A 24933-nucleotide genomic window follows, 5' to 3' on the forward strand; every position below is an offset into this window, starting at 1 on the left:
AACGTGTACGGAGTCACATATGCACGCGAATCGCAGCTCACTCACATATATGGAAGGTAACTAATGTCTATCTAATGATGTGCTCACTTGTTCATCTCTCATCAGCAGAACACACAATTGTCGTTGTCGCGCTCGATTCTACACACACGAATGAGACAAATACAAAAAAAAACTCTTTATCAGTAAAACAAATTTTAAGTTTTACTCAGAGCCAGTTGAATCGCGACATGTTTAGACATCGGACGTAGAATTTCACTTAAAAAAAACCTTAACTCGTTACAAAAAAAATATTGTATAAAATAAAATAAATCCCTGTGTAAATCATACGTACAGCAGTAACGTACCGTCTCCATGCAGAGCAGACACAAATTACCGAGCTGTGTGTGTTTGCTTGATTTAATCAATTTATTTTAAACAATTTACTTTGGGATTAACATACTTATGTGACGACGACTAGAATATTTTGTGAAATTTTCAAAGAAAAAACCCAGAAAAAGCTGTAAAAGTGTTTTCCAGAAAAATCCTTCAACCAAAAAGAAACACCTTGTGCCGTAATTGGTTCATGTTAATTAAAAAATCTAACACAAGAACGACAAAAATAGAAGCCTTTGTGTGAAAAATATTAAAGATCGAATAACAACTTCAATAAAAAAAAATCAAGAAGAAAAAAGAACAAGGCAAAAGTTACGTAATAACAAAATGTGTCAAAAAATTGCACACTTTTTTCCCGTGTGCGAAATATGTTTTTGACAAGATAATAGCCAAAAGTCGGAGCTCATTTAAAAATTTTTATGGACGAAATTTGATACAGTTTTTTTTACACACATGCTGAGAAAAACGGATGACGAACGATTTTTTTTTCTTTCGTATTTTTGCTTCTACTTCTGCTTCTGAGTCGTGTATGAGACGCAATGAAGACAGATTCAAGTCATTTTATAATTTCAAGTCATGATTTTGATTAATGGAGGAAGGTTGTTATTTGTCGCAGTTGACATTTTTTCGTTGCGTTGCGGGGAACTTTCTTTCTTTTGTTTTAATGGATTTTTGCGCACGTTTCATTTTTTAAATGATATAATTCGATTTTTCTTGTTAAAAAATACCAGGCAACTCCATTTAAGGACGACTTTGGAGAGGAAATTAAAAATTCAGGAGATTTTGATTTGAAGTTTTTTTTTAAATTTGACAAATTGTTTTACATATTAGTGTCTCAAATTAGAGTTAAAAATAAATTAAAATTTGTCTCAAATTCTTAAAATTTTATTTCAATAAAAGAAAAGTAAAATGAAATCTTTAAATTTCAACGAAAAATTTAAAATTATGATATAAAAAGTCAAAAATACTAAAGATCAAATGGAAAATACTTGAAAATTCTAAAACTGAAGGAAAAATTTTCGAAAAAAAAATATTTGAACTCTTTTTCAAAAATTCAACTAAAATTTAAAATTTTTTTTTGAATTTTTTCGTATTTTTTACGGGCCAATTAATGTTAAAAAAACAAAAATTTACAAAGACCCTACTTAAACACATTTTTCAAGTTTTCTCCATTTTCGAGCCAAAAATTTAAAAAAATTGGTTTCCACAAAAAAAATTAAAGCTTAATTGGCTTTAAAATGACGTCATTTTGACAATTTTTAATTTTCATCCCGTAATATGGAGATAATAGGGCGTTTGAAAGGTGCCCCGTGTTTGAATTTACCCCATTTTCCCTTATTGAAAGAAATAACTTCAAATTGTTTTTTGATACCTTTATAATTTGTATAACAAGAGAGATTTGTCAGTTTTAAAAAATTATAAAAAGGTCTTCTTTTAAGTTAAAACTTTAAAATATTCGCATTTTACTTAAAATTAATTTTTTTCAAAGGAAAAATACTCAAAAAATTTTTTTTCAATTCATGAAATATTTTATTTTTAAAAAATTTTAAAAATTTTTCAGTTTGAGCATTTTTTTAAGATTTAAAACTCATCTCATCATAACCTTGCCAAAAAAAATCTTAATTCCACAATTTGAAGATTTCATTAAAAATTTATTTACATTTTAAAATTAACATAAAATACAACGCAAAGCTTGGCATTTACATCCTCCACAGTCACTTACGTACTTGTGACAAACAATAACTTACAAAACTAATAAAGATAATGTCTTAAAACAATTTTCTGAAGCAAGCTGAGCAAACAAGATCCCGAATCTCACACTTGCTCATTTCATTGCGTGCAACATTCTCCCTCTCGCTTCTCAAAGCTCTCGCGACTTACTCTCAAAGAAGTTTAATCTCTGTTTTGCATCTTCTCGGTCGCGGTCTGGTTATGTATGCGGCTTTTTAAATAATAATTCATAATAATTTACTCGCGTAGTAAATATTTATATATGACACATCGAGCAACAACAACAACAACAACCATCAAGCCAGCCAACAAACGAAAAAAAAAACTTAATCAAATAATAACAGAGAGACAGACGCTGCGCTGCGTACATCTGTGGCGGGGTAATTTAAAGAAATTATTGTGATTACCAAGGTCGTTTGTGTGCTCCGCTGTGTGTGACGTGTTTCTGTTTATTTGTCACTCGAAGAGAGAGTGAAATTTAATTCAATTTTGACTCATCAAGCGGAGTGTTTTACATGTGCGTTCACTTCAGGAAACCCCTTTTTTGTATTTTCATGTCAAACGAAAAAAAAAAGTTTAAATTTTGTGGGTTAGCCACACTCTAATGGACCATAATTTAATACCAGAGACACAAAGTAGAACGAAAAAGAATGTTTTTGTTTTGTTCCGAGATTTATGCAACACGATGGAAAAAAAACTACGGAAGAGAAGATAAAACAGATATCATGAATCCTGAAGTAAAGACCGCAACTAGACAAGCGTGTCTCGGTTATCTATAAGAGAGGTTAGGCGGCAACGAATGAAAAACAAGGAGGGCAATTTCGTTCGTTTCTTTTTTGTCATGAATGTTGAAAAATTTCTAACTTTTAATGGATAAAATAAATTAATTTAAACTTTTTTCCTCATAGAACGACAATAATAATAATAGCTTAGTGGAATTTGCTATCTTTCCTCCTTTTTTCGTGTTGTTTCGTCGCTCTTGTTATATAACATCTCTTGACGAGATTTTTATTTGCCATCAGGGGCAATAAATATACAAATTTGTATTTTTTTTTCTCGCATAACTACCGAAAATCCAATTATCCAAAATGTGTTAAATCAAATATTTCATTATGGGCACATCATCGGTACAATTATTATTATTATATTTGCCACACAAATATGACATAATTTAATTTGTTGACTCATATTATTAACTTATGAATTAAAAATTTCATATATAGCAATGACTCCAATTAAATAAAATTTAATTATTACACTACAGTGGACAACTAAAATAGTGGAAAATTAATCAAAATTATATGGCGCAGATAACGCAATTCGAACAAGCGAAAGCGAAGTTCAAGTTTAATGACCAAGCAAAGCTCGTGTGTTCATGTGGAATAAAATTCTGAGAAGCACTAGTTCTACTCTCAAAAGTGAGGAAAATTATCATAAGAAAGATGATTGACATACGTCAGGAACAGTGTTTTGTTTGTTTATGAATTACGTGGCGCCTCCATTAAATAGTTTTTTTGTGATAAGTTTCCTGATGTTTTCAACGAACTTCCAAAATTAAATCAGAGACCACTTCAAAAGAATTTTAAGTAAAATTCAATTAGATTTTTCTTATTGCTCTTACAACAGAGTAATTTGTAGAAGTTATTTTTCGATAATAGTTGGGGATGACTAAAGTGGAGAAGGAGGTCCATGTCAGTGTCAGAGACTTTGAAAAAGTGGCCCTTTTCCCGACCCCGCTCGGAAAGAAAATAAAAATGAAGTTTACATTTAAATTAAACTCAACGACGGTAATGACTGCTGCATTATCTGCTGCAACTTGTCGCTAGGTATCCTACCTGACGGAAGAGGTAACACTTCCTCGGCCTTTGTGCGTCAGAGGACGTGCTTTGGCCATAATAACTCCATTAGCTCGGCAAATGCCATCTAAGTTAGATTAGATTACAATCAGCAATAGTTGCACCAGCCGGTATTAGTTTGCTTCACTCAATTTCATAGGCACTAGGATGTCGTCATTAAAGCTCATGGTGGATGGTGACAATCGATGGTATTCCTTCTGTTTCATTGCATGTGTCGATCGGGCAGCAGTTTGCTTGGGTCGGTTGATTATATGGTTTTATTTGATCACTATTTGTGCACTTTACTTCATCACCTAGGATTTAATTCGTTTTTTGTTGTCAGAACCGCGGTCAGAACATCGAACACACTTTGATGGAAGTTTATATTTTCTTGAGCCATTTGTAACTATAATGAGGTTCCTTCTGACTTTTCTTACATGAAACAAGTATTTGTATGCAGATAGTTTGATCAGACCGATCAACGTTGCGATCCATTTAAACTTTTTACACTGACTAGGATAAACTCTTTTCTAAAAGACAACTCATTTGCTTCTTAATGGAAATTACTTACTTTGATGCTTCATCATTTCCTTAAGTTTGAATCTGAAAAATAATGAAAATAATTAATTAATTGCCATTAACATAAAAATATAATTTACTGTTTACTTCCCTATTGAACCAATCCATAAAATAACTTAGTTCGTTGAAAACATCAGAAACCTAAACGACTTTAAAAACAAAATAAAAAATCGTGTGCAACAACCGCTTATTTATTTAATCATTATAATTCGGGTTATCATTTTGATCGGTCTCCTATGTGAATTCACATGCTGTGTGATGTCATTATTTTTCCGTTATATAAGTGTGTGTTGTGAGGTTTACAATTATAAATAGAGTAATTAATAAAAAGCAATATCATGACATTTAAACTTAATTGTGTATCATATTTTTTAACACAAACAAAATAAACGCCATCAGTTTCAATTAAAATTCCAGACTTTAAGCTCTCTTTCTCACTATCGAGCGATATTTATTTTTAATGAAACCAAATCATGCAAAGTTGCTCTCTAAGAAATCTAGCAACCTGTGTTTCTTTCCAATTCCGTCTAGATGATGATGATGACATTTAATAAATATCCATCATCATCCTCATTTGATGTCATGAATTTTGTAAGCGCACCTGTCTCCGTCATCATCTTAATAAAAGGAGTGACAAACCTTTTTATTATTATTAAATTTTTTGTCTCTTTCTCCAATTTTTACACGAAAAATCACAATACACAGAAAAGGTCAATCTTTTTATTATTTTACAACAACGACACAATACGAATCGACTCAAGTTGAAGAATGTACTTTACCTTAGGTATATTGCAATTTTTCTCAGACATGTGAAACCGTTTCCCTCGAATTTCAAGCAAGCACACACATCGCATCGCATCGGAAGGAAATTGCACTCACGTAACATTACACCTTCTGTTCATTATAATAATAATACCTAGAAATGAAATTTTAGAAATGTTTCTCAGGTGCATAAATTGAAGTGTGTAACACGATTTGAATATTAAAGTTTTTCGGGCTTATTTTGAGAAATTGACTGTCATGTTTTGAAAAATAGAGAAAAAAATAAAAGGCACAAGAGGAAAAAAAGTGATGTGAAAAAGGCTGATAAATTTTAATAAAGGGTTTACTTAAACGAAAGTATGACTTAATAAAATGAAGAAAATAGAATTTTTAGTGCCTTACGAACTGATTTTTTAAGTGACATTTTTTAAAAAATTAATTTTAAAAAAATTCGAGTGCTTCTGTGGATTCAACTATAAAATTAGTTAATCATAGCAGCAAGTAAGTATTGGTCTTGAAAATAAAATATTTAATCAAGGTGTTAATAGATTTGACGAGTCTTCTTAAAGTTATGGCAAATTAATTTTATCTCAGTCGTCTTATTTAAAAATTAAAAAATTTATTGAAGTATACTCATTTGAAATTTAAAAATAGGGAAAAAGGGGCACATTCATAAGTGGGGCACTTTCATAATTCGATTTTTAGCCTACGTAGAAAGGTCGAGTCAAAAAATTTTGGTTTTACGAAATGTGCAGTTTTTCATGCTTTCTTCCATTTTAGATCAGATTTTGTTTTATATCATCTATTACTTTGAAGAAATACGTCAAAATATGTTTTTGAAGGTCGTTAAATCAAGAATCAAAAAATCAAAAAAAATGATCTGATTTTTTTAAGAGACAAATCAAATAATGATTTGAATTTTGATTTGATTTGCCTAACTAACACAAAACTATCAAAAAATCTCATGCCTATTTATTTTTCGATGAAATTGAAAAAAATTTTCGAATAAAAAAAAACTTTTTTCAAAATCTCTTTTGAAAAAAATATCTTCAAAATAATAAATAATTTTTTGTCAATAGTATTATTTTTCTATATTAATTTATCACTAAAGTAATTGCAAAATATAATTTAAATCGACATAAATTTCGATTTTTGAAAACAATTTCATAATAAAAACACAAATCAATGAACAGTTAAAAATGCATAAATTTTTGATTGATTTGTAAGAATTTGCAAATCAAATAAAATATAAAGAAAAAATAAATATTAAAAAACTTTCAATTCTTACCAGGCGTAAATCTTTAGTAAACATTCCAAACATTGACGTCGACGTGTTTGTGTTAATTCGCGTTAATTTAATTGTATTTTGAAAATGTAACCACACCACAAATCCTCACACACATCAAAACCAGAAAATACCAAATAATTGTGCTAATCAAAGTTCTAAACAACTCATCAGAGAGAGATTAACATCACATTGTAAAACCACAACAGCAACATATTATTTCTAAAATCCATCATCTCCCATTCGAACCATTGTTTTCTCCTTGCATGATTAAACCCGGTGTACACACAGAGAGAGATTAATCTGAATACCAATATGTCTCTTATCTCGGTTGTTGGGATCTGCAACAAAATAACAATAATTATGTTTTTGCTTCGAACACAAATGAACTTCGAACATTGTAATTTATTACATCCGAATATGACACTTGTAGAATAATTTCTCTTCCCCACACAAATTAATGCGATTCTAATACATTTCCATCATATTTGCTCCGCACAATGCGAATTAACTATAAATCAATCACTTTACCTGGTGCTTTGTTGTGACATGCCACACACGTCGCGCGCCGCGCACCGAGAATAAAGCTGTTAGACGTCACATTAAATGTTTATAATGCATATATTATTCCGCTACTCGTTCGGAATGCTTTTAATCAGATTGTAGATATCGCACAAATGGAACTTTATAAAGTACTTCGGGTGATAATGTTATTAGAAGCACAGGTACAATGTAATGGAAATTATCAAAACACGTGCTCCAATGATTGTAATTACTTAATACATCTCGGAAGACGTGATATTTCGTCTGTTTAATTCGTGTAGCAAATTTCGAGAGTGGCAAGGTGAACTTGTTTCTCGGAAATTTGATAATGAATGTTTCTTTGAATTTTCGAAAATTCGGACGAGATTTTATTTATTATTTAGGGCAAAGTGTTAAATGGAACATTAAAATTAGTGTCGGATGATTGCAAACAAGTCGCTTAAGGTGGTATCAAATATCACAAAATATTTACGATCACAATTAAAAAGGTGTATTGGATTAACACAAATAATTAAACAATTGATTATGGAAAATTTTGAAACATTTTTCTAAAAAGATTGTCATTTTAAAAAATCATTTAGATTTTAGAGACGCCAAAACAAAGGCTTAAAAATAATATACAAATCAAATTGAATTTTTTGCTATTTTTTCTTTGATTAATTATATTTAATTAGATAAAATTAATAAACTAAAAATAAATACATACGTTACATTCTGTCTGGAGAAGTTAAGCAAATAAATTGCAAGAAAGATTAATAAACTCATCTTTATTTTATAAAAAAAAATTAGAAAAATTCGCTAACATTAAACAACGATTGTTCAAATTACCGTAATGTAGATAATTCTTATGGAAAAAAATACGTTACAAATTAAAAAAAATAGAAAAAGTAGTCGTCAACGATATACTATACCGCATTTTGATATTACATACCTACTCTTTATTGTAGTCCTCACTTTACAATTCCGATTGCATTCCGGCTGCATTATATTCCTCATTTCAATTTCCCATTAAAATTGAATAAATATTCCGATATTCCGATTCATTCATTTCAATTCCGTCTGATGATTTCCGGCCATTCGAATTTCAATTCCGACATTCCTTGATTTTTGAAGAAATAAAAAAAATTTCCTTGACCGTTTTTTCGAAAAAGAAGAAAAACGGTCATGAAATTTTTCAAGTCAAGTTTTAATCAACTTTTGATGGATTTCAAAGCTAAAATTGAATAAATATTCATTCTTAAGATGATTTCCATCAAAATTTCCTTGATTTTTGAAGAAATAAAAAAAAAATTTTCTTTGACCGTTTTTTCGAAAAAGAAGAAAAACGGTCATGAAATTTTTCAAGTCAAGTTTTAATCAACTTTCGATGGATTTCAAAGCTAAAATTAAATATTCATTCTTAATTTTTAAATAAATAAAAAAATTTTTTTGGGGCACAGCGTTACTGACACACACACACACACAGACGACAAGTTGAATTCAATACCGCATTTTTTCTTCGAAATGCGGTAAAAATGCTAATAATTAATGGAACATCAATTTTGAAGTTAATAGAACAATATTTTTGCATTAATTTTTAGACTTTTTAAGCAATTATTTATACAAATTTTCAAATTATTTCTTCAAAAATCATATAAAAATATAATAAAGATTCATTAAAATAATTATTTCTCAAAAATTTACTTAAATACCTATATTGAAAAAAAATCGGAGTTTCAAAAATATTCGAAAGTTTTACGTTAAAAATGTTAAAAGAACAAATTTTAAAACCAATTTTCGTTAATAGAACACATTTTATTATTCCATAAGAATTACATTACGGTTATTCAAATTCACATTTTTTTTAAATAACTTGAATAAAAATCTTTTGATTTTTTTTTCAAATTAGATGTGTTTTTGGAAGAATTGGTTTGACTTAAGTAACTAAATCTTAAATTTCGTGAAAAGAATCAATGATTTTCAAGCTTTAGCATTTTCTTTGAATTTTCAATAAAAAAATACCGAATTTATATTTTTTTAAATAAATTATTTTGTTTTTTCGACTTCTTGAAATTTTATTCGATTTTTTATTTTAATTTAATTATTTTAATTTTGCTTATTTTATTTTTATTTATTTTTGAAATTTACTTAAAAATGGAGAAAAATAAATAAATTTTTTTTTGTACATTTTGCTCATGTATCTAAATTTAAGTGAAATTAATTAATTTTCGAATATCAATGCAGATTTTTTTGAATCAGTTTAAAGAATTTTGAGGCTAACGTTGAATCCCAATAAAGCTTCTGATAAAGCTTTTATTCCTAGAAGTATGAAATTTTGTGATGAGTGATTTCGACTGAAAATAATAACTCTTGGTTTAAAATAATATTTAAGCTTGTCAAAAATCCTAAAATTAGCTCTTTTCTAAAAAATAAACCTTTAGCAATTTTTCCAAAAATTCAAAATAAACCAGAAAAATAATTTTTTTGAATCTAAAATAGCTACAAATTTTTTTTTAAATAAAATATAAAACATTTTTCTACTAAAAAAAAAATAAAACACTCGCCTTATCCCAATTAATCCGTTAATCCAATAACACAAATCATCCGGAAGATTTATCTTCACACACAGCAAATTGCTCTTTGTTTACGTTAATTTACCACACAAACAATTTCTCTCTTTTCAGCACACACCAAAAACGGCGTCATCATCGATTTGTCACCGTTGCTAAATAACTGGCTAAAATGTTTCAATATGAATTATCTTTCGTCCTTTGTCTGTTAATATGCTTTGTTGATTCAAGTCCAACAAGTGGAAATGCAACCGTAACAAAAGTTTATGGTGAGTCAATATTAGCAATTAAAATTATGTCTCTCGCGCTGCTGTCTGACACGAAATAATTATTATTTGCAGAAAAATGTCAAGGACCCGGCGATCCCGGCTTATGCAAAAATTTCCTCTACAAATGGCGCTACGAGGCAACCACAAACACGTGCAACACCTTCGTGTGGGGCGGCTGCGGTGGCAACGTCAACAATCGCTTCGACTCCGAGCTGGAATGCCTGCAAACGTGTCAAGTGCAGGAACAACCAGCGGAGCCGGATGCCACGCAAACGTCATCTACGACGCCAGCAGCAGTCTCGACGACGTCCGAGGCACCTCGCATCACCGAATCGCCGCCTGTTGTGGTCGCGACAGCTTCCAGCAATAAACAAAGTGGCACCACGACAATTCCCTTCGAGCAACGTGGCAGCGAACTGACATTCGAGGAAACGGGCTACGAGAAAACTTTTATGTTTGCGCAAAATAACACTTTTATCCAAATGGACGGCGAAGTGATTCAAACTTTCCAGTTGCGATTATGTCGCGAAATCTCGTTTCAATTCCGGACGAAACTTCCGCACGGCTTACTCGTTTATCATAATGTGAAAAATCCGGCGGGAATTAATTTGGACCCCTATGCTTTGTACGTGATTGTCGAGAAAGGTCAATTGAAGGTCGTGCATGTCTTTGGAAAGCATTCCACGAGTGTGACAGTGGGCGAAGGACTAAATCGGGATGAGTGGCATAGTGTAATGGTCCGAATTGATGTGCATGGGGCTCGATTAATTGCGAAAGTGGACAATAATCAGGAAGAAGTGTACTTGAAAGGATTGAATCACGATACAAATTACGGTGTCAGCATTAATTTGCCGTCTGTGGTGCTCGTTGGAGGTGAGTTAAACTGTAATTAGAGATTAAATGAGCTCATTACCGATGAAATTGCATTTTTAATGTGCATTTCGGCGGGAAAACCAAATTGACCGGCAAATATTTTTGCTAAAAATGAAGAATTTATGTATCGCAAGATAAAATTTCAGCGAGACGTAAAAAATTGAAATATCGTGAAATTTTTTAAAAGTTAAAAACTTCATAAAATTGAATTTTTAAAATTAAAAATAAATTAAATAATTATTTTTTTTAATTTTTTATTTAGGTATTTATTTATTTTTAAATTTTTAAACATATTTTTTATATTTTTCATATTTTTTATACTAAATATTCATTTTTTTATAATTATTTTTTGAATTGATATTTATTAGATTTGTGAAAATTTTACCAATATTTAAATAATTTTTGATTTTAAGACGTTTTTTGATACATTTTTGACTCAAAATTCTACGAATTTAAATTTGAATCAGCAGAAAAGCGATTTTCAAATTTTTAACGGTCATTTTTTGAATTGAAATTTACAAATTTTAACCTCAAAAAGTATTAATTTTGTATAAATCCTTTACGAAAATCACAAAAACTATGAAATTTTTCATGAAAGACCTTGAAAAAAATACTGAGGAAACAAAAATTTTCCATTACATCAATTTAAACGTGATAAATATTGACATTCAGAATATTCACTTGAATAAATTTCCTCTAACGGCATTTTAAAAGAAGAAATTTTCTGCTATAAAATGACTTCTAAGAGCTTTAGAACTCAGTTACCATCCAATCTCTTAATAAATTACTTCAGAAAAATGACTAAAACTTCAATTTTTCTAATTTTTTGTCTCACAACGACTTCTTTTGCGCAATTCAATCCACATTACGCCCCAAATCGGTCGGTTATTGTGCATCTTTTCGAATGGCGTTGGAACGATATCGCCCGTGAATGCGAACAAGTTCTTGGTCCTGCTGGCTACGGAGGCGTGCAACTCTCTCCTGTTAATGAAAATGCCGTCGTTTATGGTCGTCCATGGTACGAACGTTATCAGCCATTGTCGTACAAGTTCAACACTCGTTCCGGCAACGAAGCTGAATTGCGAAATATGATCAAAAGGTGCAACAAAGTCGGCGTTCGTGTCTTTGTCGATGTCGTTTTCAATCACATGGCGGCAGGAAGTGGCGTCGTTCGCGGTACTTCAGGCAGTCGAGCTGAGCCTGGCAATCGGGCGTATCCCATTTACAGCAGATACGACTTTAATCGCTTGTGTGGCATCAACAACTATCAAAATGCCACCGAAGTTCGCGTTTGTGAGTTGAGCGGCTTACCGGATTTGGATCAGTCGAAGAGTTACGTTCGCAAACAAATTGTCGACTTTTTAAATAAACTCGTCGATATGGGAGTTGCTGGTTTTCGAGTTGATGCCGCGAAACACATGTTCCCCGAAGACCTTCAAGCCATTTACGGAAGTGTCAAAAATTTGAAAACCAAAGCGGGATTCCCGAAAAATGCGCGTCCTTTCATCGCGCAAGAAGTTATCGATGTTGGCGGGGAAGCGGTGTCCAAATTCGAGTACATCAACTTGGGAACTGTCACGGAATTTGTTTATTGCTCGGAAATCGGGTTAGTTTTCCAAGGACAGCATCCGGTGAATCAGCTGGAAAATTTGGGACCAGCGCGGACATTTTTGCCGTCGGAAAAAGCGTTCGTTTTTGTCGATAATCACGACAATCAACGGGGACACGGAGGCGGCGGCATCGTTTTGACCCACAAGAAACCCAAGGAATACACGAGTGCCGTTGTTTATACCCTCGCCAACAATTACGGCATCCCGCGCATCATGTCTTCATATTATTTCGACAATCCATCGATGGGACCGCCACACGACTCAAACGACAACATTCGGGGTCCCGGAACTAATCGACGTGATGGGTCATGTACCGGCGGATGGGTTTGCGAACATCGTTGGAATGGCATCCGAAACATGGTTAAATTTAGAAATGCAGTTGGAAATGCTCCCGTTACCAATTGGACCACCTATGGCAACAACGCGCTGTCATTTTGTCGCGGAAATGTCGGTTGTGTCGCTTTTAATACGGGGAAAAATGACTTTAGCCAAGAAATTCGAACAAATTTAGCGCCAGGAACTTATTGTGATATCATTAGTGGCGAAAAAGCCTATAATCGATGCACGGGAATTGCAATTCAAGTTAATCAAAATGGACAAGCAAGAATTACAATCAATGGGAATGCAACGTATGGTGTTGTTGCCTTCTACAAAGGCTCGAAATTGTAAAATCGTTTGGTCATTTAAAGGTTTGAAACGAGCCTACAGAGGTTCGAGCCTCACAAAAGTTAAAAAAAATAAAATAAATAAAATTTCAATTTTTCATCGCTCCTTTTCCGATTTTGTCAAATTCAGAAGAAATTTTTCATGAGAATTTTAAAAGTTTTTGTGATTTCCTTTAGTGATTTATAAAAAATTATTTCTTTTTGAGGTTAAAATTTGCAAATCATTTCAAAACATTACCGTTAAAAATTTAAAAATCGCTCTTCTGCTGATTCAAAATAAAATTTGTAGAATTTCCAGACTAAATTGTCTAAAAAATGTCTAAAAATAAAAAAAATACTTAAATTCTTTTCAATTAAAATTTTTACAAATCTCATAAGGTCGCTCCAAATTTTTATGAACTTTTTATCCCATGCCCCATTTTAAAAGTCAAAAATCCAATGGGGCAAATTAAAAAAAAAAGTTAAAAAAAATTTCACTAAAAATGACCGTTTTTTGGTCTATTTATTTTCATAATTTTTTAAAGAATTTACTTTAAAAAAATTTGTTTTCAAAAATCATTACACTTATGGTTGAAATTTTTTTTTAAAGTTAAAATTATTTTTCAATTTTTTAGATTTATTGCTCCAAAATCAATTTTAAAACAGAAATTCTTAATGTAAATTCATTAAACATAACGAAATATATTGATCAACGGTAAAAAATTCATGGAATATTTCTCATTTTGTATGAGAAAGTATTTAATTTTATTTTTTATTTTTTTTGGCCCCCTACCATCTTGAAAACAAATTTTGAATTCATTAAAATCTAAAAATTCGTTTTTTAAAAATTTAAGCTAAGCGGCCTGAATGTTAATTAATAAATAAAAAAAAATTCTAAAATAAATTTTCCGAAATTTTTCAATTTTTTCCCTCGCTAAAATTTTTAATTTACAAAAAAACAACTTTTCACACTGTAAATAAATTTTTCACACACACAGGTTTAAGCTCCGAGGAGAAATTGCATGGTGTTAAATACATAATTGAATCATTTGTTGGCTGCATTCGCAACGTCGTCCTCAGTTCGGGCAAAGCTGCATCAGATTTATTGCCAATCACCCCATTAGTTGCGACAAAACACGAAAATGTGAAAGAAGGCTGCATAAACAAATGTCATACACGGGAAAATTTATGTTTTTACGGCTCAAGATGCATAAATCACTATTATGAATTGTCGTGCGATTGCTTCGGAACACTTTACGAAGGCGAACAATGCGATATCTACAGTGAGTATTCCTGATAATAATTTATTTATTTTGCGACATATTTCATCATCGACACGTCTTTTGTGCTTTTTCAGTGGCCACAACATTGACGCTGCGTGGTTCCAGTTACGTCTCGTACCGCATCTACGACTGGAAAGATCGCGTTCATTCGCCCATGACGCGAATTAGCATGATTTTCAAGACGCGTTATGACGACTCGGCGCTGTTCTATGCGAGTGGGGAGCATGTGAAACATCAATATGTCGCAGCTTCGATTAAAAATCACTCGGTTTACATCGAAATGGATTTCGGACATGGACAGATGGCAACGACTTTGGGGAATGCCGTGACAAGTCATTATTGGCATAACTTGACAATTTTCCATAATCGCAAGGCTGTGACAATTTTGCTGGATGACGAGACAAAAGTGCTGGAAATTCCGGGTGGGATTAAAAATTTATTGTTTGATCCGGAAATTTATTTTGGGGGCGGTCCGGATTTGCACAAAAAGAAGGGATTGGCGTCGCATAATAATTTCGCGGGAAGTTTAAAATATGTCTTCTACAATGACTTTTCGGTGTTGTACGAGTTGAAAAAAGGCAATCCCAAGGCACATTACATCGGCGTTCTGGAAGCCGAATTTTACGAAGCGGATGTCGAAGTGATTCCCATCACATATCCCTTTGCCACGTCGCACATTTGGTGGCCCATCACGGACCCCGATGAGCTAAATATCAAATTTGACTTCCGTTCGAGTCGCACAACTGCCGTCCTGGCCTACAGCGAAGTCACAACGCCCGACGGACAAGGGTACTGGGAAGTGCGTCTCGCATCCTCAAAATTAACGTTCGACTTGTGTCCCGACATGAACAGTAACATCACAATTTCGACACCAATTAAAATCGATTCCGCTTCCTCGTGGCATGCACTGGAAATTGGCTACAAAAATAATGAGATCACATTTACCGTTGATTACCGCCATAAAGTAACGCAAATGTACGGCCTGACGTTCAACATCGGTGACAAGGTAATTATCGGCAGTAGTTTGAAGGCGGCGACATCCGGTTTGGTCGGTTGCATGCGCGATTTGGTCATCAACGGCGTCGCGATCGAACCACGATTTGTCGTCAAAACGGAACGAGTAGTGGGCGAAGTGGCACTTGATAACTGTAAATTTGTCGATCCATGCAAGAGACCGAATACTTGCGAACATGGCGGAAAATGTTTCGTCAAAGACGATCGGATCACGTGTGATTGCAAAGGGACTGGATACATTGGAAAAAATTGTCATTTTACGAAATTTAGGAAGACGTGCGAGGAACTTGCGTTACTGGGTTACACGAAGCCAGACGTTTATTTGATTGATATCGATGGGAATGGGATTTTTCCGCCGGCACATGTTAAATGTGATTTTCAAAGCTTGGATGATGCGACAAAGACAATTGTTGAGCATAATTTGCCGAGTCAAACGGATGTGAGGAATATTAATTATGGGGATTTTAGTTTTCATATCAAGTACAGGGAGTTTTCGGCGGAAATGTTGCAGGAATTGATCTCGCATTCGCTTTATTGTACGCAGTATATTAAGTATGATTGTTACAAGGCGCCGTTGGAGTTGCATTCAGCCACGTGGTTCGAGTCGTCGTTCAAGAATAATACGGTGGATCACTTGGGGAATGTTAAGAGGTGAGTTTTTTTATAAATTTAATTGACTTAATTTTTTTTACAAAATTTTTGGAAAATAAGCTTTTAAAGTAGGAGTTTTTGATGAAATTAATTTTTGTCCATAATTTTTTTTTAAACAAAGGAAATTCAAGTCAAAACAAAAACAAAATTTGAATTTTTACAAAAAAAAAAAAATTAATTTTAGCTCAATTTTTTATTTTTTTACCGTATTTTGGCCTTTTTCTAAAATTTAAAAAAAAACTTTTAAAATTGAATTTTAAATTTGAGGAAAAAAAAATTTGATTTTTTATTTTTTTGTTTTTTGAAAATTCGAATTTTTTAAAAATCTATTTTCAAAAAAATTATTTTTCAAATTTTTAATAAATTTTTTTAATAGACAGTTTATTTTTTGAATTTTTTTTTTAATTAATTTCGATTTAGAAATTTTTAAGATTAAAAATTTTTTTTAAAAAATTCCATAAAAACAAAAAATATTCAAAAGGTTCAATAATTGTTTAAAAATCAATTTTATGAAAATTTTTTTCAAAACTTTTTTTCGATTTAACAAAAAAATTATTGAAATTCTTTGACTTTGAAAATGAGTTTTAATTTATGAAAAATTAATTTTTAATTTTTTTTAAGTGACGCAAACAAAATTGACGTTATTCCTTTTAAATTTCAAAATTAATTAAGGCCGCTCAAATTTTTTTTTTAACTTTTTGTCCCAAAAACAAAATGACAAACTTTAAACAATTTTTTGTCGTTCATCAATTTTTTAATTGTTTTTAAGAAATCTACATTGAGATTTGATAATTTAAAATTGATCTCAGAGTATTTAATTCAAGTTAAAAATTTAAAAAAAAAATCATAAAAATAACTGTCAAAAATTTTTAAACTAAATTTTTTAGAGAAGAGAATTCATGTAAAAATACAATTTTTAATACAAAATAATTTGAAAATTTAAAATATTTTTAAAAATTTGTGAAAATTTCTTTAAAAAATATGAAAAAGTCCACAAAAACGGTCATTTTTGATGAAATTACTTTGCCTCATTGGATTTTCGACTTTTAAAATGGGGCATGGGACAAAAAATTTTTAAAAAGTTTGGAGCGGCCTAAAAATATAATGATAAAAATTATAAAGAAAATTGCATTTTTTCTATGAAAGGTTTCTATGATCGATTATAAACAATTTTGATTTTTGAATCGGCCTTAGTTATTTATTTTTTCTAATTTAAAAAAAACATCATTATTATTTTTTTATTTTTTCGCAAAAAATTTCGAGATTCTTCATCACAAATTTAATTTAGTCAAAGTAAAGAAGCCTCAGAGATTTTTTATTTTATTTTTTTTTTGTGTCTTACCGTTTTTTTATTTTATTAATTTTTATTAATTTTTGCCAAATGTATATTTCTCTTAATTTTCCAATTCATTAAAAGCGATTTTTTTTTAAATTTTTATCATTTTTTATAGAGGAGCTTGTCCATGTTCGATCAACAAAACGTGCGAAGAGCCCCAACAAACGTGCAACTGTGACCACTTAGAAAATAAATGGTTCTCAGATGAAGGACAGTACGTCGAAACCGGATCTCTTGGCATCATGAACATGTATTTCCTGCAACAAAAAGACCTAACCGAAGAATCTCAGGGACGAATCACACTTGGACCGTTGGAGTGTGTCGAAACAAGTAAAAACTCTTCAAAATTTCAACTAAAAAACAAAATTTAATCAAAAAAATTATTTTTAGACACTCAAAAATACGTGGTAACATTCACAACCTCCCAGTCCTACATCGAAGTCCCTGGCTGGCGAAAGGGCGACATTGCATTCTCGTTTCGCACGACAGGAGAAAAAGCAATTCTTCTCTTCCAGCCGCCCATTCGTCCCAACTATCCGTCATTCATGGTGGCACTAACCGGTGATTATCAACTCACATTTAATTTCACCTTGAGCACCGGCACGACACGTGAACTCGTGATTAATTCCAATCGAAAACTGAATGCCGGCGAATGGCACAAGATTTGGATCGATTACAACGAGTATCATGTGCGGTTTATGATCAATACGGACTATCAAATGGTGGATTTGTTGCCGGAGGAGGAATTTGGACCGTTTGAGGGCAGTATGTTCATTGGCGGATCAACGTCGGAACTTGTTGAAGAAAAGTGCCGTGAAACAGGGATTGATTGGATGTTTCAGAGGTTTGGTGGTGAATGGAGAGATTTTGGATATTTATAGCTACATGTCGGTTCATTTGAGTGAAATTATTAAAGATTGCAAGCCATCGTGTGTTCCATCGCCTTGCAAGAATAAGGCGCAATGCAAGGAGTTGTGGAGCACTTTCCAGTGTGTTTGCAGCAATCCATGGGCTCATCTTGGACAATTTTGTGAAACGAGTGAGTGATTTTTTTACTTTTTCAAGTTTTAAAATCTTTTTAAACTTTATGGACTTCATGACGCGTTTTGCAAGTTAATTTTTTACCCAATTTTGATGAATTTTTGAACAAAAAGTTATTTTAAACATAATTTGAGTTAAATTTTCGCCTTAAAATATTAACTTTTTACTTTAGAATTCATCAAAAATGGGTCAAAAGATGATTTGCATAAAAATTTAACTGCCTTAGGCGCATAAATCCATTTTTTGTCGCCCCCCCCTCCGATTTTGTCGAAAAAATTCAGGGGGAAAATAAAAATAAAATTAAAAGTTGAAATATTTCTGACATTTTTTGGAATTTTTATTTGAAAAATTACTGTTTACGTTAAATTTTTTGTATGAATTTGACAAAAGAAATTGGCTTTAATCAGATGTTTCCAATTGAAATGTAGAAAAAAAAATTTTTTAAGTCACGTGACCTAAATTAATTTTTTTCAAAAATTTTTATTTTGTGAGATTTTTTTGATTTTTCTTCACTTTTAAAAATGAAATAATTTAAAAATCAATTTTAACGTCTAAAAATATTATTGTTACTTTAAATTTTTTTTTTTTCAAAAATATTTATTTTTAATTTAAAACTGATGAAAATTTGGGTTAAATTTGAAGAAATTTAGGCGAATAAAAAAAATTTAAATTTTTTTTGAAAAGAAATTACAACAATTAAAAAAAAAAATATTTTTGAATTTTTTGTTTGTAACATTTTTAGACGTTAAACGTTGATTTAAAAAATTTATTTAATTTTATTTTTTTTTTAAAATTTGAACTTAAAATTAATGAAATAATCAACAAAAAAAAAAAAATTTTTAAAAAAAAAAAAATTTTAACTTGTTCATTTTAAATTTTGAAAAAAAAATTAATTTCAATAGAAAATGTCGTAATTAAGCAAATTTCTTTAGTTTTTTGTATAATTTTACCATAAACAGTAATTTTTCATGATTTTTTAATATAAAAATTCCAAAAAATGTCAAAAATATTCCAATTTTTAATTTAATTTTTATTTTTCCCCTGAATTTTTTCGACAAAATCCGAGGGGGAGGACAAAAAATGGATATATTAAATTTATTCACCTTAATAATTTAATATATTTTTTTTACTTTTTTTCAGACATTAACGAAAAAGCCCTTACCTTCATCTACAACGAATCCTACTTAAAACGCAACTATTTCGGCGACGACACCCAAGCAGAACGCGAAATCCTGCGAAACATCATGAAAGAAAACATTCTCATCAATCTCCGTACTTACGATTCGCATTCCCTCGTACTTTACGCCAACGATCACTTGAACAACTTTGTCCACATTTACGTCACGGACTCGAATAAAGTCGTTTTTATGTACAACTACGGCGACGAAATCGTAAATCTCACTCTGGCCTACAACGCACTCAACAGCGGCAAAAGTATCCAACTCGCGATCATTCGAACGGTCGAAAGCACAACTTTGCATGTGAACGAAGCGAATGTCACCGTGGAAAAGGGATTCTCCTTACTCACGGAATATTCGAACAAACCATGGAAAAATGGCGAAATGGAAGTTTTGTCGCCGCATCGTCCTCCCGCTCCGCCAACGGAATATTTCCAAATCAACATTGGCGGTTATGATCCGGTGAATTTACTACGAGCTAATACAGAAATTCCCGCCCTTGAAGGCTTCGTCGGGTGCATTCGTGGCTTAAAAATCGGAGAATATCTCGTGGATTTGCCGGAAATGGCGGAACATAATCTCGCGGCGAACACAACGGGCGTTCTGAAGGATTGTCAGATGAAATGCGACGCCGAACCATGCAAAAACGGCGGAATTTGCACGGAAAATTTCGCAAAACAGGAAAGTTCGTGCAATTGTGAGCACACTTCGTTCCTGGGAGAGTTTTGTAGTGAAGAAAAAGGCGCAGATTTTAGTGGGGAATCGGCTTTGCATCGAAGATTCGTGCTGGAAGGTCGCGTTGACGAGCTAAAACTGCAACTGGCGTTCTCAAGTGGCGATTTGAGAAGAGCAAGTCGCGTAATGTTGCTCATACAAACAGTCAGTGACCGAAGTTATTACCTCATGGTGGCAATAACGCCTGATGGGCACTTGCAATTCGAGGAAGATCGTGAGGGAACGTCATACGGAGCTAAATTGGAAAGAAATTTCTTGAATAGTGCTCGTCATTCGATTTATTACAAGCGATATTTGGAAGATGCAGTTCTCATGATCGATCGAGAGATTATTCCACTGGTGCCGATTACTGTTCAAGCGATGGGTCAAGTGACAAATGATATCGGAACCAATTCTGTTCAATTGGGAGGCATAAATACGACAGATCCGAGATTTGCGGTGTACAAAAGTTACAGTGGATGTCTCTCAAGTAAGATTTTTTTCAAATTTTATTGTTTTTTTATTTCAAATTTTATTTCAAATGTTATTGAAATTTTTCGAACTTCATTGAAATTATTTCAAATTTTATTAAAATTATTTCAAATTTTATTGAAACTTTCAAATTTTATTGAAATTATTTCAAATGTTATTGAAATTTTTTCAAACTTTATTGAAATTGTTTCAAGTTTTATTGAAACTTTTAATTTTAGTTGAAATTGTTTCAAATTTTGTTGAAATTGTTTCAAATTTTATTGAAATTATTTCAAATTTTATTGCAACTTTCAAATTTTATTGAACTTATTTCAAATTTTATTGAAATTGTTTCAAATTTTATTGAAATTGTTTCAAATTTTATTGAAATTGTTTCAAATTTTATTGAAATTGTTTCAAATTTTATTGAAATTATTTCAAGTTTTGTTGAAATTGTTTCAAATTTTATTGAAATTGTTTCAAATTTTATTGAAACTTTCAAATTTTGTTGAAATTGGTTCAAATTTTATTGAAATAGTTTCAAATTTGAAATTCTTTATTTTTGAAATTATTCAAAATTGAAATTTATTTGAAATTTTTAAAATTTTGTATTTCAGACGTTTTTATCCAAGTAAACAACTACACAATGAAGCCTTTGGAAGAATACATGCTCTTTACGAAAGCCGTGGACTCCGTGGACATCATCGTGTTCAACTCCCAAGGTGTCCGTAGTGCTCAATGCAATGCTCATTTCGAAGAACTTACAAAAGTCATCGCGGAACCAAGTCTCAATTCAACTGGAACAGCCAAAACTTGGAACGAAGATGCCCCAAAACGAATTCCTTACTCCTTCACGTATCCCCAACGTGGCGAAAAGGAGGAAAAAACTCAAGTTGTCTTTACTGTACTCACTGCCTTGTTTATCATCATCATCGTTTGCTGCCTGATTGAAGTTTATCGCACAGATCGTGCCCACAAGAAACGCATTGAACGCGAAACTGACGAAAGTATCATTTGGAGTCGCGAACAAGCAACCAAAATGCACGAATCGCCAGGAATGGGAGTGAAAAGTTTCAAATCGGTTAGTTTTTAAAAGGAGAAATTTTTCTTAAAAAATAATTTTTTTAATAATTTTTGACTTTTTTAGGACGAGCTCAACGGCATTCGACGAAAGTCATCAACGCCAAATATTGTTGGAATTCTCAAAAACGGAAATCATGCTGCTGCCAGATCTCCTTCAGGGTCAGAATTGGAAAAATTGAAGCCAGAAGAGAAAAAAGTAGATACTCCTCCGAAAGATGAATCTCCTAAAGAAACGAGAAATGGCGGTTATCGAGGTAATTTTTTCTTGATTTTATTCTTTTTAATGAAAACCGTTAGTTTTTCAACTAATAATTTAATTTTTTTTTTAATTTATTATTATTTTAATAATTTAAAAGAACAAAAAAATTCAAGTATTTTTTGATTTAATGGATTTTTTGGATTTTTTAATGTAAAAAATAAAATAAATTAAAAAAATATTTGAAAATAAAATTAAATAAGATTTTATTTTAATTTTCTTTAAAAACTGACGAAATTAAATTAAATTCTTTAAAAAAAATTAATTATTTTTCGTTTTATTTTTATTTTTTAACTTTTTTAAATGAATTTTTCACATTTTTAATAACAAATTAGGAAAATAGGAAAAAAACAATAATTTGAATCAAAACTTGGAGATTCAATAATATTTTTCTGATTTTTTCGGATTTTAGATTAAAAAAAGAAAATTTTTTGATTTTATTTTAAAATGGCTTCGTTAAAAATTCAAAATTTCTTTTAGAGAGTCAATTAATGGACCACGAACCGCAATGGGAGTCCCTCATTCAAGAGGTAACGGAAGAAAATGAAGCGGACAAGTTGCTGCCAGTCGCTCCCACTCCGAGCGAAAACGAAGACGAGCAAGTCATCGAAAGCACGGTAAGGTCACTCCTTGATTCCGCACCTCTAAGTTCAGTTAGTGAAGTGACGCTTAATTTGTTGCCGCTTGACACAACTCCTTTACTACCAGATAACATTTCCGAGCATGAAAATTGACACAAATTGTGCATGTAAAAAAAATATTTCTTTATAAATTTAGATTTTTCTTTAAAGGCAGCTTTCGATGTAAGTTTTTATAACAATTTGTCGTTGTTGTTGTTGTTGTCCATTCTGAACCTTTAAAACTAACACACCGCATGGCAATTTTTCTATTTTTATCGAACTTTCGACGGCGTCTCTTCCAGAGCATGGCATGAATGCACGTGACAAAAAAAAACAAAAAAAAAATCAGAAGATAAATCACAAAAAAACAAAAACTTTTCCTCCTTTCATCCACACTTTTTGTAGCAATCACTGCGAAATAACAGCTCCGCTAGTAGTAACGTTGCCGCATCTTCTTCTTCGCCATCTCTCACGGACCTTGAAGCAGCTGGTGACCCCCAGTTGGTATCACGCCCGAGTTTTCGTTCTAGAAATCGACCGGCAATATCGTGGGGACCGCCACCAGTCGCCGCTTATAACATGACCCAACTTCCATTTAAGATTGACGAGACGCCGTCAAGATCGCCGCGCGTTTCGGAGACGCAGGACGCGCCGACGCCAGAAGCTCCGTCGCCATCGCCGTTGGCAAAAACCGCTGACGAGGAGGAAAATGAGGACAGCGACGAGGAAGAAGAAGAAGAAAGTGACGACGACGATGATGATGATTCCGATGAGGGACTTGTAATGACGATGCACAACAGCAAAAATGCTAATAACAATAAAAACGGTGTCGATGTCGAAAATGTGGGAGCAACGAATGAATTATAGCAAGCACGCGATACCGTTGTCCAGAAATTGTGATACAAAATAATAAAAAAGATGTTAATTGTTATATTATCGTTCGCAGCGCTGAAAAAAAAAGCAAAAATGAAAAAAAAAATATAGAAGGAAAAATTCAATTAGAATGGGGCGCGTCGTCATACCTTGTACTAACAAAATTAGGCAAAAGCAACTTGATAAAATATTAAAAAAAAAAAAATTTTGTAAATATTTTTTTTTTTAATTTTTTTGTTTAAAAAGTTTATCAAATAATTAAAACTGACAGATGATTTTTTTTAAATCTTATTTTTTTTAAATTTAAAATTAATTAATTTTTTTTTTATTTGTCTAATTCTTTTATAAAGTTTAAAATTATTTATTTATTTAATATTTGAAAAAAACAAAAAAATTTTTCAAAATTTATTTTTGTTAATTAATTTCCTCATTTTTAATTTTTTAAAAAAATCTTTTTTTATTTATTTCTTTATTTTTTGTTTTTCAATTTTTTTATCAATTAGGTAAATAATTTAAAATTTTTTTTATTTTATTTTTTTTTATTTTAAATTATTTTTTGAAAAATTTTTTTTTTTAATTTTAAATTATTTTATTTAATTTTAATTTAAATTTTTTAAAAAATCCTTAAAAAATTAAGATTTCATCAAAAACTTTCATTCGCCATTGAACAAAAAAATAATTATTTGTTAACATTTCATCAAGTTGCTTAACAAATTTCGCTGTTATTTCAACAAAACTAACTTGGGTGCTTTTCAATGTCTCTCCATTAAATTTTTTTCAGTCAAATTTTAACCAAACATTTTTTTTCTCTTCATTTCCTTCCAAAAAAATTCGATGTTACAAAAATTAACAATTTTTTTTTTGTATAAAAAAATTTATGATGACAATTTATGTATAATTAAAAATAATTTCCTTCCGTACATGTTCCTCTTCCATTTTCCGTTGCGTGCGTTGTATACATCAAAATGTGTTGTGTACAAAAAAAAAACATAAAAAACATGAAAATAAAAAAAAATCGAAAAAAAAACTAGCCGTTCAATCCCGATGACGTTCCAGATTCCAGAAACGCAGGAAGAGCAGGAACAACCACAGCAGCAACAACAACAACAACAAGAACCAAAAACCGAATAGAAAATGATAACAACAACGACAACAACGAAATTGTCATTGTCGACAATGTGCCACTGCGTAAATTTCAACAAGTCAAGCCCATTAGACAACCAGTATTTATCGATCATGAAAATAGGCAATTTTTAAATCCCATTAGCTATATTGGAGGACCGCGTATAGACAATAACGGTAGAAATGTGAATAGTCGATCTAATAGGAATTCAATTGACTCAATTACGTCGATTTTATCG

At 31.5% G+C, this 24933-nt stretch overlaps 2 protein-coding genes across 2 annotated transcripts; both read left to right on the top strand.

The window, feature by feature from the left end:
* The first annotated feature begins 236 nt into the window (after positions 1 to 236).
* Positions 237 to 23682, top strand: LOC134832648 (axotactin). Its single transcript, XM_063846745.1, is given in 14 exon segments — positions 237 to 335; positions 5452 to 5780; positions 9771 to 9925; positions 9998 to 10798; positions 14051 to 14335; positions 14410 to 16000; positions 17452 to 17666; positions 17727 to 18130; positions 18132 to 18375; positions 19518 to 20759; positions 21358 to 21821; positions 21888 to 22077; positions 22560 to 22696; positions 23105 to 23682. Coding segments are annotated over 12 exon segments (6132 nt in total). The 5' UTR covers positions 237 to 335; positions 5452 to 5780; positions 9771 to 9828; the 3' UTR covers positions 23567 to 23682.
* LOC134830384 (alpha-amylase 1-like) lies at positions 11581 to 13166 on the top strand. The gene has a single exon (XM_063843848.1). The coding sequence runs from the start codon at positions 11596 to 11598 to the stop codon at positions 13075 to 13077; it is 1482 nt and encodes a 493-aa protein (XP_063699918.1). The 5' UTR covers positions 11581 to 11595; the 3' UTR covers positions 13078 to 13166.
* Positions 23683 to 24933: the final 1251 nt, after the last annotated feature.

This window comes from Culicoides brevitarsis, chromosome 2 (genome assembly GCF_036172545.1).
Source record: "Culicoides brevitarsis isolate CSIRO-B50_1 chromosome 2, AGI_CSIRO_Cbre_v1, whole genome shotgun sequence".
Classification (NCBI taxonomy): Eukaryota; Metazoa; Arthropoda; class Insecta; order Diptera; family Ceratopogonidae; genus Culicoides; species Culicoides brevitarsis.